We start from the raw sequence: 12962 nt of genomic DNA on the forward strand, positions 1-12962 counted from the left end.
TGTTTTTATGGCTCTTTATTTACATGGTCTCAATCATACTTTATCAATAAAACATACAAGGGAAACTTATCAGGAAGAACTTCAGGATCACAGTCCAAAGAATACTGGAGTACGCTGTTTAAGTCAGAAAGCCATACTCAGAGAACTGGACTGGCTTTCAGTTCCATGTGAAGCGAGTTAAGCTCCTTTGTTCATACAATAGATATGTACAGAAAGTATTGTGGCTCAATCACATCAGAATAGGCTTCACGTTTACATTTGTATAAAAAGATAAACTCATCAGGTAGTCAAACAGTTTATAGACAACTGGAGGTGTAATCAGTCAGGTTGGTAGGGAGTGATAAGCAGTAGCAAGGAATTGCGTGTGTTCCGTAATTTACAGCACCTGACGGTGTTTACTTTGGAGTGGTTATTCCAAGGAACCAATCATTTCTTCAGGGAAGTTATTTTTCCAGTTATGTAACTGCAAATTTAAATGGACCTTTTAAAGGAGACATATCACGCTCATTTTCAGGTTCACAATTTTATTTTGGATTACTACTAGAATAGGTTTTTATGCCTTAGTGCTTAAAAAACACATCTGTTTTCTCATTGTGTCCAGTGCTGCAGCACTGTATTCCCCGTATGCCTGAAACACTCTGTTTTAGCTCCTGTCTCTTTAAGGTCCCCCCCCGCCCAAGTCTCCTCTGAGTGGTCAGCTCTGACATGCCTAACCCAGCATCGCTAACAAACAACATAGCATCTGTGCTAAATAAATTCTTACATGCCAAACTAGCCGCTAGGCATAAACGTAGTGTGATGTCACAAATTAAAAGCGAGTCTACTGACGAGGCGTTTCGCGAGCGGTGTTTTTTGTGGTGGGTTCTTCAGTCTGTGCAGGCTTTGACCTTTTTAAACAGTCAAGCTCTTTTCTATGCACAAACATGTATATAGAACACCGAAGGAAAGAAAATAAACGAAAAAGCAGAATAAGTCGTAAAAAAAAAACAAAAAACATTGTTATGGCTGGGAGCAAATGTCTAAGTTAGCTGTCTAAATCAATTCAATACAAGTGAAACATGTATAAGCATATATTACAGTACAGTGTTTAGCTTCCAACAGTTGATATCAGATGATAACATGACACTAGATCCCAAAAATAGAAGGGAGCTCAAGATGTCAGAGGACTAAGACTTGTGAATACTGACTACAAACACACCCACGACGTGTTTAAGTGCTGCTGCTCTTTTCAACGTAACACCTATTACACCATATTTGCAATTCAGCTGAGGCTACTCAGCTTTAGGCATTTTGGACCAAATGAGCGGTAATGTAAGGACTGAGCATCCCTCCCAGAGGGAAACATATTTACATTTTATTGATTCATTGTGTAAGAAATTTCCTTTTTTAAAGGAACAGGAAGTCCAGCTGCATCGGGTCATGACATTGAAGGACAAACGTGTGTACACACATCAAGACCCACCTTTTCATTGCAGCACCTCTCTCATGAGTTTCCCCTTATAGTCAACCTTTCACTCACTCTCTACTCTCTCACACAGGCTATAAATACAGACTCCTATTAGTCCAGTGTTACATTCTCCTACTCAACCCCCGCCCCTCTTCTGTCTCGCACACACAAAAACACACACACACACACACCACAGAGGGAGAGAGCTGCAGTGACGTATTGCTGGCTATCTCATTAGACGATATCATAAAAAGGCTGTTGCCACAGCAACGGCTCCCTGTGTTTCCATGGTGACCAGCCGCCATGTCAAGGTGGTGCATTCTCCCCCACTGAAGGGGGAGGAGACCAATGACGACCAATGGTGTGCAGTTGAACAGCCAGCCGCCTGAGAATAGGAGGAGGAGGAGGAAGATGGCAAACAGTCTGACCCCTGCTGGTTACATCTGAGTGGTGCAGGACAAATCCTGAAAGAAATGGAGGGCAGGAGCATTTCACAATATGTAACAGCAATAGGTGATAAGTGAAGCTCAGAAGTGTAGCTGTTATTCATAGTGATGAACTCACGAGTAAACAGTCTCCGCGGCCCAGTTTGTGGAGAATATGCAGCACTGCATCGTGGACGGTGACAAACAGTCTGCTCTTTGGGATGGACTCTGAGAAGAAACCTGCAGTCTCCAGCTGCTCCACGACACAGGCTTATATTTGAACACACAGAAAAGCATGCGTGACAATGAGACAGAGAGCATCAAGAGATCATAAAAATAAATATTTATGTTTGATGAATGTGCCCAACAGGGAACAATGTGGCGCCACTTAGGCTGAGACCTTGAAGCATTCATTATCTCAAGCTCCAGTTCCTTGAGTCTGCATTAAGGACATTAACTTCGTCTCTATTTTGTCTGGTCTCCCCACTCACCTTGGCAGCCTGCTAGATAGACGTCCAACTCAATCTCTCCAAAGTCCCTGAATATCTTGGAGAAAGGATGGATAAGATTTGGGTTTGTTTTTGTCTTTTAAAAATGAAGATGAGCGTGCCCTCTCCTGTCCCTTATTTACTCATTCAACACTGATGATTAAATGAATGTCAACACACACAGATCCTAACACACACATACGTTTTTCATGGTCTTCACAGCGACTGTGTCCACAAAGCTGGTTGTGGAAATGTCCAGGATGATGCTGTGGGTGGCCTTTTCCTCATCACCACTGTGCGATGCCTGGGTGTTGATGTGGCCCCCCGTGTCTGAATCGGAGTCTGACACGGTCACGTCATGTTGGTATGCCCAATTTACTCGGCCATTTGTAGGAGTTTCTGTCAGGCTTTCCACACCATTCCCCTGACTCTGTCGCTTCTGTCCTGCAGAGACTCTCCTCTCATTCATCTCTGACTCATTAGAGAATGTGCCATTGGATAAGTGGCTAATCGCTTTGTTCTACCAGAAAGTAGAAAAAGCAGAAATTATCAGTGCACATCAGTTATTGTGTAACTTGCGGTATCCATCAGGTCTAAATGTATTATTCAGGACGTCGTACTTGTTTCTTTGCCTCCTTTTTAGCTTTCTTTTTCTCCTTCTCCTGTGTACGCTTCAGCTTCGCGTCTCGTTTCTTCTTCTGCGTCAGCAGCTTCCCGATTTCGATTCCGCTCTGCACAAAAAGCCGAGCATCAACATGAGAGCGAGAGAGGCGAAAGTGAGAGAGATAATGAAAGCATTTAAGGGTGATGTAGACGGTGGACAGGGGATTACGTCTTGTAATCGCACACGCACACACACACACACACACCTTCTCTTGCAGGGCCTCCAAGTACATCTCAGCATTTGTGTAGTAGATTGTCGTAGATGAGCGGAAGATTTTAATTCCTGGAATCTCTTTGGCCTGCGGGGACACATCATGAAGCGGAAGTTTAGAAACTCACACCCTGTTGTGCTCCCTCAGGTATTGTTTGACTAAAAGGGGCTTTTCTACCACTAATGACTGAAGGTTGAATGCACTCTATCCACAGAGTGTTCCTTCAACACACATTTCCAATGAAAATGCCTATTTTCTTATTTAGTTGCATCAGGTAATGCAGATGCAATTTTTCTGGATCTGAATTACTTGATTTTAGATGACAATTAAAGGGACATTTCACCCCCAAAATAAGGATGCCTACCCTCTCCCCAACTACACCATATCACAGTGCAGAAGGAAGCATGCATGTACTCATGGGCGAACGGCTTGTGTTGATGATGGCGTGGGATGTAAACATTACGGCCAGAAACATGGTCCACGCAGGTATTCAAGCGAAATTGCGCTAACTCAATGTGCGCTCTTATAAATGAGTTGAGGGGAGGATATAGAGTCATTAAAAGCATTTCCATGACAGCAGGAGTAAACAGGAGGAATGTGCAGTGCTGCACCTTCTGTACAGAAGGAAGAGAAAAAGAAATAGAAGAGCAAAGAAGAGGAGATGTGATATGGCTGTTTTGAGTGGCAGTGAACCCAAACAGAAGGGGGCCGCTTTTCTCTCGTTGTTTCATGCTATAGCGCCCACAAACTCCTAACAAGACATGTGAAGTCGATCTTCAAGTGTAGCTTGAAGCGTCTGCGTCATGTTTGCATCCGTACTTGCTTGGACCACGTATCTACAGCAATTGCTAGCAGCACTGTGATCAACACGCTGACGCAGGGAGGTGTAGTGTTTATCTTAGTTAAGTGTGCTAGCCTGCCTTTTAGCATTTAATGAAAAGTGCAGCTAAAGTGGATGAATATGTCATTAGTTTTGCAGGTATTTAAAATCCAAAGTTTCAGCAAACTCAGTGGGTTTCATCCTTCGTGAATCATTAATATCTGCACTGAATTTCAGTCTGGACCAATGTGCTGGATTGTCTGACTGACTGGCATTGTCATTCCTAGAGGCAGCATGCCTGTTTCCACTGAACAAACAGTGAGACAATGACTGTTCTCTGTGCAAATGTGATGTACCACGAATAACTCTTACCTCCTTGTAGGTGTCTGTGTCCAGATACAGGTCCGTGCCTGACACGTGGCCCAAGATAGAGTAGCGGGGTCTGAAAGGTATCAAATGTCATTATTGCAGATATAATTGCCCTCCAGCTCTGTAAAAATCATATTAAAATCTCCCTCTGTGAGTGAGTGGTTGTGTAAATACAGTTGTGTTCTGAAGATGACGGTGAGAATGGAGAAGACAATGGAGACGGCCAGGCCCAGGTCCAGGTTGAGCAGGATGGTGCTTGCGAAAGTTACCAGCCACACCAGCTAGAGGGGAGCAGGGACACTCAAAGTCAGCGGGTTCATAGAGCTCGGAGGTTCACACAGTATTTAACTCTTAAAGAGGATTTAGTCATACCAGATCAACCTTGTTGGTCTTCCACAGCGTGGGCACGTCCATGAACTGCTTGAACATCCCTTTCAAATTCACAAATACTATGGTGGACAAGACAGCCTGGAGAAAACACAAACACACACACACACACACACACATACAGATGTATTCACATATATCCGCAGCCTTAATGGTTATTCAATTTGCTGCCAAGAGAGACAGTGATCATTAGACAAAAATCGACTGGAGAGAGAGTGTTACCTTGGGAAGATCTTCAAAGAGCGAACCTATTTTTAAGATTGTGATCAGCACGATGACGGATGAAATCACTCCTGCGACCTGACAGCACACACACACACATACACACAATTGAACAATAGGCCTAAATGGACTCAGGTTGTACATAATAATTAGATGTAATCAGTGGTATTTGTGCTGTTTGTGCACACATGTCGTGTTTACTTGTGTCTTGCCCCCGGTGCTTTCCTGTACGAGGCTGCGGGACAACGAGGAAGTCACAGAGTAGCACTGGAAGAAGCCGCCGACAGTGTTGCTGAGACCCAAAGCAACCAGCTCCTGCAAAAAAGAGAAACATTAAGCAAGTCATTAAGACATTTAGGCTTAGAAACCGATTATCTTTGATATCGACATGGACATTTAATGCTATCAATATCTTAAATCCATGTAAATCTGGAGTTTGTAACCTTCAAGTCAATAACATAAAGTGCTGTTCATGAACTTTATGGCCACGGCAATGCATTGCTGCCACACTGAGAGCAGTGCCAGGCACATTTAAGTCACACTTGATTGCATAAAGCTAGTTGGACATTAATGATTTAGCAGGCTAGCTCTTAGAGGCTGTGAGTGCTTCCCAGCCTGTCTCCCTCCACAGCAGAATGATCCCAGTCACATGCCTCTGCAAGTGTGTGTACATGTGTGAATACGTCTGCGTGCAATAGATGAGAACACCCCCCCCCCCCCCCCCCCCCCCCTTTTCTTTTGTGTGCGTATATCTGCACGGAAACAATCATTTTTCCAATAAACTGGTGATGTAACCTGATGTACGGGCAAAGGGGGAGACGGTGCAGTTCATGCAGCATGTGTCTGCACTTTACTTTTTACAACCTTGTTAACAATTGCCACGTGCAAGAAATCTGGAGTCCAAAGCAAACCCTGCAACCGAGCCTCTGTGAGGTGAATCCTGGGTGGCTTTGAAACATGGCGTCGTGCGCTGGGAGCAGCTTTTTAACATTTGTAAATGGACTTGAAAAATTACTGGCTTAAATGCATCTTTGGCAAACTCCTTAAGAGGTTCGGGCGATCCAATTTCAGTCCGTCATTACTCTGAGGATGCAAAGTCAGACACTAATGTGGCATAAAATGATTTGTGAAGGGGGGGATAGGAACAAGAGGAAGTTCTTGTTGTGGAATATGGAAAATATATTCTTTGTAGCTTTAGAGACGACAGGAACAACAAAAAATACGTGTTGCATTAGGGATTAGCCATTAAAACCATGGTGCCAATTTACAATAACCATCATTAATAATTGGTAAGTTGGTCATAAATGCAGTTTATTGTCATGGTTTTGGGTTTTTTGGTTTGTTGATATTCTATTTTATTTTGTAATTATATCTTGTGTCTTGTTGTCACTCTCCACTTCCTGCTCACAGTGTTCTGTTTCCCTCTGCCCTGTGTCTCCTGTGCTCCTGTGCCTGTTCCCCCACTCTTTGTTTGTCCCCTCTGTTCCTTATTTGTTCCCTGTGGTTTTCTGTATTGCCCTAAATTTTTGTTTTACTTTTGTATCTTACTTTTCCTGCTTTTTGTTGTGAGCACTTGCCACTTTCTTGCCACTTTCACACTTTCTAGATTTGGATGTTGGGCAACAGCTAATTTAAGCTCGCCCTTTTGTTTATCACCTGCCTTTCCCTTTGTGTGTTTTGCGTCTGGGTCATTTTTGTGTATATTGTGACGTTTATGATTACTTCACTGTTTACAAACCATGTATTAAGCAACTGTTATCATATCACTATCAAATTATTTGTAAATGGTTTGCAAACACTGTGTAGTTCATCGACAAACATGACTTGGATGGCTTTTATAAAGTTGCAAATGATGTTCACAGACATTTACAATTGCTTAATAAAGCATATATTATAAAGCATTTTGTGTTTGTTAACAATAAATTAACTATTAACTTTTTCCACTGATGTGACAGTCATGCCCAAGTTTGACTTTTTACCCCATGAGTCTGACACGAACCAGGATTCCAAGTCTCACAGGTGTTTGTGAGTGTCCCCTTTGAATATTTTGAGGCGTGTGTGTGTGTGTGTCTGTGTGTGTATTCCTCACCTGGTTGCTATCCACCTTGTAGCCATACTTGAGGCCAAACGTTTTGCCCAGGGAAATATTGATGGCGTAGCCCACAATGGCCACTGCGAAGGCGTCGCCTATCACGTCTGAGAACAATGTGACATCTGGAGCTTGGGGGGCTTTGAGTCTGGGGCAGGTGGGGAAGATAAATGGTTTAGGATTTGTATAACTATAACTCTACAGAGCATGCACACACACACACACACACACACACACACACACACAGGCGTGTCTGCAAACAGCTCAGGGCAACTCGCGTTCTCCCAGAGGTTGTTCAAAAACTCTAATGAGCTTCTTGTCTAAATATAGAGGCGCATGTCTTAAAACTCCAGCGGCATGTGCGACTTTGCCATCTCGTACTCGCAGCAACCAATCTTGTCATTTGGCATTCTTAAAAAAACATCTCTCACTTTTGAATCATTCAGAAAACACCCAACGTTTGACCTTCCCATTAATATCAGAGGCAGTCACTCTAAAATGAAAGGCAAGCACAATCTGCTACTCTATCCCACTGTATATTTACACATGCCTTCCGGGGACACTGTGAGTACTTTTCCATCACAGGAACAGATGCTTTTTGGAAGTAACTCACATGAAACACACACAGGGATTATTTTCTTTGAGTCTGGCTTTGTCTTTGAGTCTGTGATCTGGTGAACAGTCTTGCATAGACTTGCAATAGCTGTCCTAAATCTCACCACTTCCCTTCCTATCTGTCTCTTTCTGTTTTGTCTTCAAACACACACGCACACACACACACACACACACATTCAAACACTGCAGTGACACAGGGATAAACGTACCCACTGGGAATCTCTCCAACCACATCGATACTGTATTTACTTGTCAGTCCACAGAAGTGGGTGATGATTGTTGCTGCTATGACCTGTTGAAAAAGGGCACAAGGAACACTGGTTTAATGTGTGTGGTCAAACCTTCAGTACATACGGCGCCTCTCACAGTCACGAGGGCAGAAAGATCACTGTGGTCAAGATGCCCTCTGCTGGACTACTAGATGAAGTGACTCGCCACTATGAGCTCTATCGGGATGGGCAGAGGCAGCTTCTGTCTGTAGCAATCGTTGACTTCTTTGACCACGATGAGAACAGCGAGCGCCACCAGGCTGACCACCAGCTCTGGCACTTTGGTCTCAGGCAGCAGCCGGCAAATGTCCACCAGCGTCTGTGGGGAGAGGAGTGGAAAAGAGGGAAAAATCATGGATGCTGCCTCCAAGTAGTTTAAACACAACTTACTGATGTTGATGCTTTCACAGAGGATATTCTCATTATGGTGCATTAACTTCCACATTTGAGACTGCACAGGTTTTCTCTCTCCTTTTGTTCTTTCTTTGATGCCCAGCTCTGAGCTGCATGAGTCCTGTATGATATTCATTATGCAATATCAAAAATTAAGTTATCAAATATCATTTCAGTTGTGATATTTGACAAATCCTAAATGACAGAACATGCAGTTTAACAGCTCTTGTGTCATTTTCAACATCATGCACATTTTGTATAGTTTGAGACGGATGCCCAGTGGTTCAGAGAGTGGTTGTCCAGGAAAACATTGCTTTAAAAAACACACTTTTAGAAATGATGTTACTGCTAATGGACAGTTGTAAATAATCATTAAGTTCCATTTAGCTGCTTCGGTTTCAGGATCGTGTTATTGAGCGTGATGGCCCACTGTCAGTGATGTAAAAAGTACAAAAGTCATAATTGAGTGAAAGTAAAAGATATGTTATCTTAAAATATTACCTGTCACCCATGTGATATGTTACCCTACTGATCAAAAGTACAAGTGAAAGTAAATTATAGTTATATTTACATGTATGTATAAAGTGAACTATTGGTTGACTGATTATCTACATAACATTATCAAATAAATGTGGGACACTGGGACACATAAATTCAATTTCTGTAGTGGTGAGATATCAGTCAGAAATCAGTCAGAGACCTTGGATTTTAGGAAGCTGGGATGGACATTCTTCACTGTGTTGTAGACTAAACGATCGATCTATTGTGAAGTAATTGGCAGATTAATTGATAATGAATGTAGTCCTTAGTTGCAGCCCTAATGTACTCACATAAATAAGGGAGAGAGGACCTGTGAAGCGCGCTGGCTTCACTCCAAACAGATACTTGAGCTGGGAGATGCACACATGGCAGGCTGATCCTGTGGTGTAGCCACGGACCAGCGGCTCTGACAGGTAGGTGACCACGAAACCAAACCTCACCACACCCAACAGGATCTTAGAATGGAGAAAGAGAGAGCAACTTAGTCAAAATTTATGAAATATGGCTTGAAATTGTTGTAAAGTAAAGTCACTAGGCTCTTTTATTTTGGTCAGGATAGGCACGCAAACACACCTGAAAGATTCCTGTCAGGACTGTCAGGGAACATGCGACCTGTACTCTGAATGCATCCCGTCTATCATAGTCCACTGTTCCATTAGTGCCATTGCCCATGAAGTTGCTGTCTGGCCCCAGCTTCTCCGTCACACTCCCAATCATGATGCTGATCACAGCGAACGTACCTGAATAAACAAAACAAGAGCATGTAGACACACAAATAGCAGCGAGGATGGATTAAGTCACAATCTTTCAGTTATTTACTTTTTAAATCACACACACTCCGTCACTCACCTATGGAGATGTGTCTGGAAGTACCAAAGATAAAGTAGACCAACACTGGGAAGAGGGAGGTGTAAAGACCATACACTGGGCGCAAGGAAGCCAGAAGAGCATATGCCATGCCTGAATTAGAAATACAACATAAATGAATAAATTAAAAAAAGAAAATCAACACCACTACATCAACACATTTTGGCTGTTTCAAGGAGTAGTCAGACTTTTCTGACTTGAGTTAGTTGAGAAGAACAATACCAATCTCTAGTACACAGTACGTCATTTCAGTCGGTAGGGGTCTCTCAATCAAAACAAAGAGAAAGACAGAGTGTTGCATGGAGAGGGTCAGGTGGGGCAGGTAGGCTGATCAGCTGACCGGAGCCAGCCAGCTCTGGATGAGAGAGTTGAGCACGGAGCCTTTGATTCTGGATGAATTAACACCTTGTGTCAGGATTCTGCTCCGATTTGGAGCAGTTTAATGACATATGGAGAGATGTCTGTTTATCCGCCCGACTGCAAAGATAAACTCAGACTAGAGCTGGAGGGGAAATGTACTTTAATTCACGAACGTAATGCTACAGAGAAGATAGGGGAAAACAAGGAGAGAGAACTGCAGTGCTGAGCCTCCTTATTTGGTTTAAACACACGGATTACACAAACCCTCTGTGTGTCGTTGCTTGAAGTAATAAAGTTATCTGGTTGTATGTGGTGAATAAACTCTGGAATTAATAAATGAATAAATTCAAATGTAGTCAAACTTGCTTTGCTGGTGGTAAAGTTTGATTCACGGTGAGTTTAATTGCATTCATGGACCTCGTGAAAGGCCTTTTAAAACATCATCAGACATTTGTGGAAACTCGCTTGCGTTTGTTTGTACCCTTTCTTTAAATCCTGTCATCTCTCTCTCGGAAAGACAGAAAGAGAATATGTGCATTTGTCACAAGGCCGAACTATTCCTTTAAAATAACAAGTTTGCCGGGTGTGTGAAGTGTGATGTCCCTCCACTGCACACAGTCATACATACAAACCCTGTGGCAGATGCATGATGCCCACACTGCAGCCAGAGATCAGGTCCCCGATGGCGTTTTCTCTGAAGGAGTAGTGAGGCAGCCAGCTGAGAACGGGAACCCAGCTCAGCACCGCGCGCTTAAGCCTCGGCACCGAACACCTGCAACCGTCACCACAGAAATGTATAGAGAGCACATGATATCACTTTTCTAATCTTTTCAGTAAATGTCTGTATAGGTTTTTGTTTTATAGTTAGTTATTTCATTGAAAAACACAAAAGGAATGGTTGTTAAAATGAATTAGAAGATCCTAAACCAGCCTTGTGAATTGTAGCACCTGCAAACGTTTTTATCAGCTGGTCGAGTAAAACAGTGACGCATGAGACGGCAGCAGCCTGTCAGTGTGCTGCAGTTAATTTCTATTAACACATGAGGTGGAGTAGTGAACATTATTCAAATGTGAGACTGCCTGCAGTCACAAATAGAAGATATTTTATTAGATGAATAATCGGTTTAGCGACTTGGAACACTGAGAACACTTTGATCCTGTGTTCATTTTATTGCCTAATATTAGAGTATATTAGTGATGCATTCTGCGTCACAGGTAATAATGAACGCTTAATAAAATGTTGAACTTTGCTCAGCCATCAGCATTAAACCTCTCAGTCTAACACTACACTCCAATAACACTGTTAGACTCATTATTGACCCTTCGAAACAAATGATCACAATCACCTTTTTTATTACAAGCATTCTTCCTCCTTTTAAAACCTGGCACCTACATTGCCCACAATGCAATTTAGCCACTTTGTGACCTCACTTAAGGCAATTAATCAGTTTACATGCAGCTTGTTCTGGTGCCACAAAAGGCTCTATACTTTTTCACATATGTGGCATTACTCTCCAAGAACTGTGAACACACCTGAACGGCAAAATTGGTGGAGTTACCCTTTAACCAATGACACACACACACATGAGTAACTTAACAGGTTGACATTAAGACAGAAAAACTACATTCACATTCAAACTCAATGTCTGTCAGTTTGTGTCTTTTTCTTTTGTCCAGATGTCCCCCAGTGTCCTCTCCTCTGTATTTTTACCTCAGGGACTCCTTCATCTGTTCACCCAGGGTGGGTTTAGTGGACCATGTCCCTTTCTGGGCCACTTCATCCAGATGTAACTCATCCAAGACTTTCCTCTGCACAAAAAACTCCTCCGCTGAACAGTCCCGCTTCTCCATGTCCATGTTTTTTTTACACCAGATTCAGCAAATCTCAGTGAAGCCAGTGTCTCCTAGAGCTCCTCCTCGTCTGGCTGAGGGGTCTTCTTTACAGTCACAGTTGTACAAACACCGTGTAGTGAGAGTGAAGCGTCCTCACGTTCAATACTGAAAGACAGTGCTCGTGTTTGGACTGTGGGAGTGACTGCTCCTCTCCTGTCCTTATAAGAGAACAACCAGCCCCCGACATGTGCCTGTTTGCATGTACTCACACCTGAGGTCTCGTGTGTGTGTGTGTGTGTGTGTGTGTGGTCATTAACTTAGTGAAAAACTGCAGCAGGAAAGCTGAACTTTGGTAAACACCAACTACAAACTGTAAAAACTAGTTAAACGTGACATTGAAACAATGCCAGTGCTACTGTTTAATACAAAAATGTGTACACTTCGGGGATAATGACTTATTTCTATGCAGTATGTCTTATATACAGCACGCACCTCCCTTGGTTCTGGAACAGACAGCGTGGTGGTTAGGTGTGTTTAAGTGCCAGACAAGAGCAAAACATCTTATCTTTATGGCTGAGATAGACTTCCACCATCAGCAGGAAAGTCCGGACTCATAGTGCTACTGGCATTGCCCAGCATGCCTTGGCTGTCCAAGAATGTATTTTTCTTTTAAAGATGGCTCCCAACATAACTCGGAAAGCTGAAGATTTTGCAAAGAATATGTTTGAAATATCCAAGACTACGTTTTTAATTTAGTTTTATTTAAACCTCCTTAATTTACTTGATCAGCTGTCCAAAAGACCACTCATCAAGGGCATTACTCTCATATGCCAATGAGCCAACACAAGCGTTATGTACACATTTTATATGATCAAGGGAAACTCTTATTCATACACGTTACACATCACATTGCATGTGAATCCTATGGGTTTACAATTGAATCCTATGTGATAACTTGAAACC

The 12962-nt window shown here is 42.7% G+C and overlaps 1 protein-coding gene across 2 annotated transcripts; it reads right to left on the reverse strand.

Moving 5' to 3' along the window:
• Nucleotides 1-12193, reverse strand: LOC115585041 (solute carrier family 26 member 6-like). Of its 2 annotated transcripts, XM_030423070.1 has the most exons (19): nt 11878-12193; nt 10799-10938; nt 9789-9899; nt 9513-9679; nt 9230-9394; nt 8173-8325; nt 7947-8029; nt 7123-7270; nt 5235-5348; nt 5034-5111; nt 4797-4892; nt 4599-4705; nt 4428-4497; nt 3230-3322; nt 2981-3091; nt 2563-2880; nt 2364-2418; nt 2012-2142; nt 1-1911 (listed from the first exon to the last, which is right to left on the reverse strand). In XM_030423070.1, the coding sequence occupies exons 1-19, from the start codon at nt 12021-12023 to the stop codon at nt 1885-1887; spliced, it is 2313 nt and encodes a 770-aa protein (XP_030278930.1). In that variant the 5' UTR covers nt 12024-12193; the 3' UTR covers nt 1-1884. The 2 variants fall into 2 exon arrangements, with proteins under 2 accessions (XP_030278930.1, XP_030278931.1); XM_030423071.1 differs by lacking the exon at nt 1-1911 and having other exon boundaries at nt 2364-2410.
• Between the last annotated feature and the right edge of the window lie 769 nt (nt 12194-12962).

The sequence above is a fragment of the Sparus aurata genome, chromosome 7 (assembly GCF_900880675.1).
Source record: "Sparus aurata chromosome 7, fSpaAur1.1, whole genome shotgun sequence".
Lineage (NCBI taxonomy): Eukaryota > Metazoa > Chordata > Actinopteri > Spariformes > Sparidae > Sparus > Sparus aurata.

Excerpts from the sequence above, each read along its gene's own strand:
- LOC115585041 (XM_030423070.1), bottom strand. The coding sequence starts at position 12,023 with ATGGACATGGAGAAGCGGGACTGTTCAGCGGAGGAGTTTTTTGTGCAG. Across the intron at positions 10,939-11,877 it reads CAGATGAAGGAGTCCCTGAG|GTGTTCGGTGCCGAGGCTTA; the intron begins GTAAAAATACAG and ends TGACGGTTGCAG. Across the intron at positions 4,706-4,796 it reads AGACCAACAAGGTTGATCTG|CTGGTGTGGCTGGTAACTTT; the intron begins GTATGACTAAAT and ends GCTCCCCTCTAG.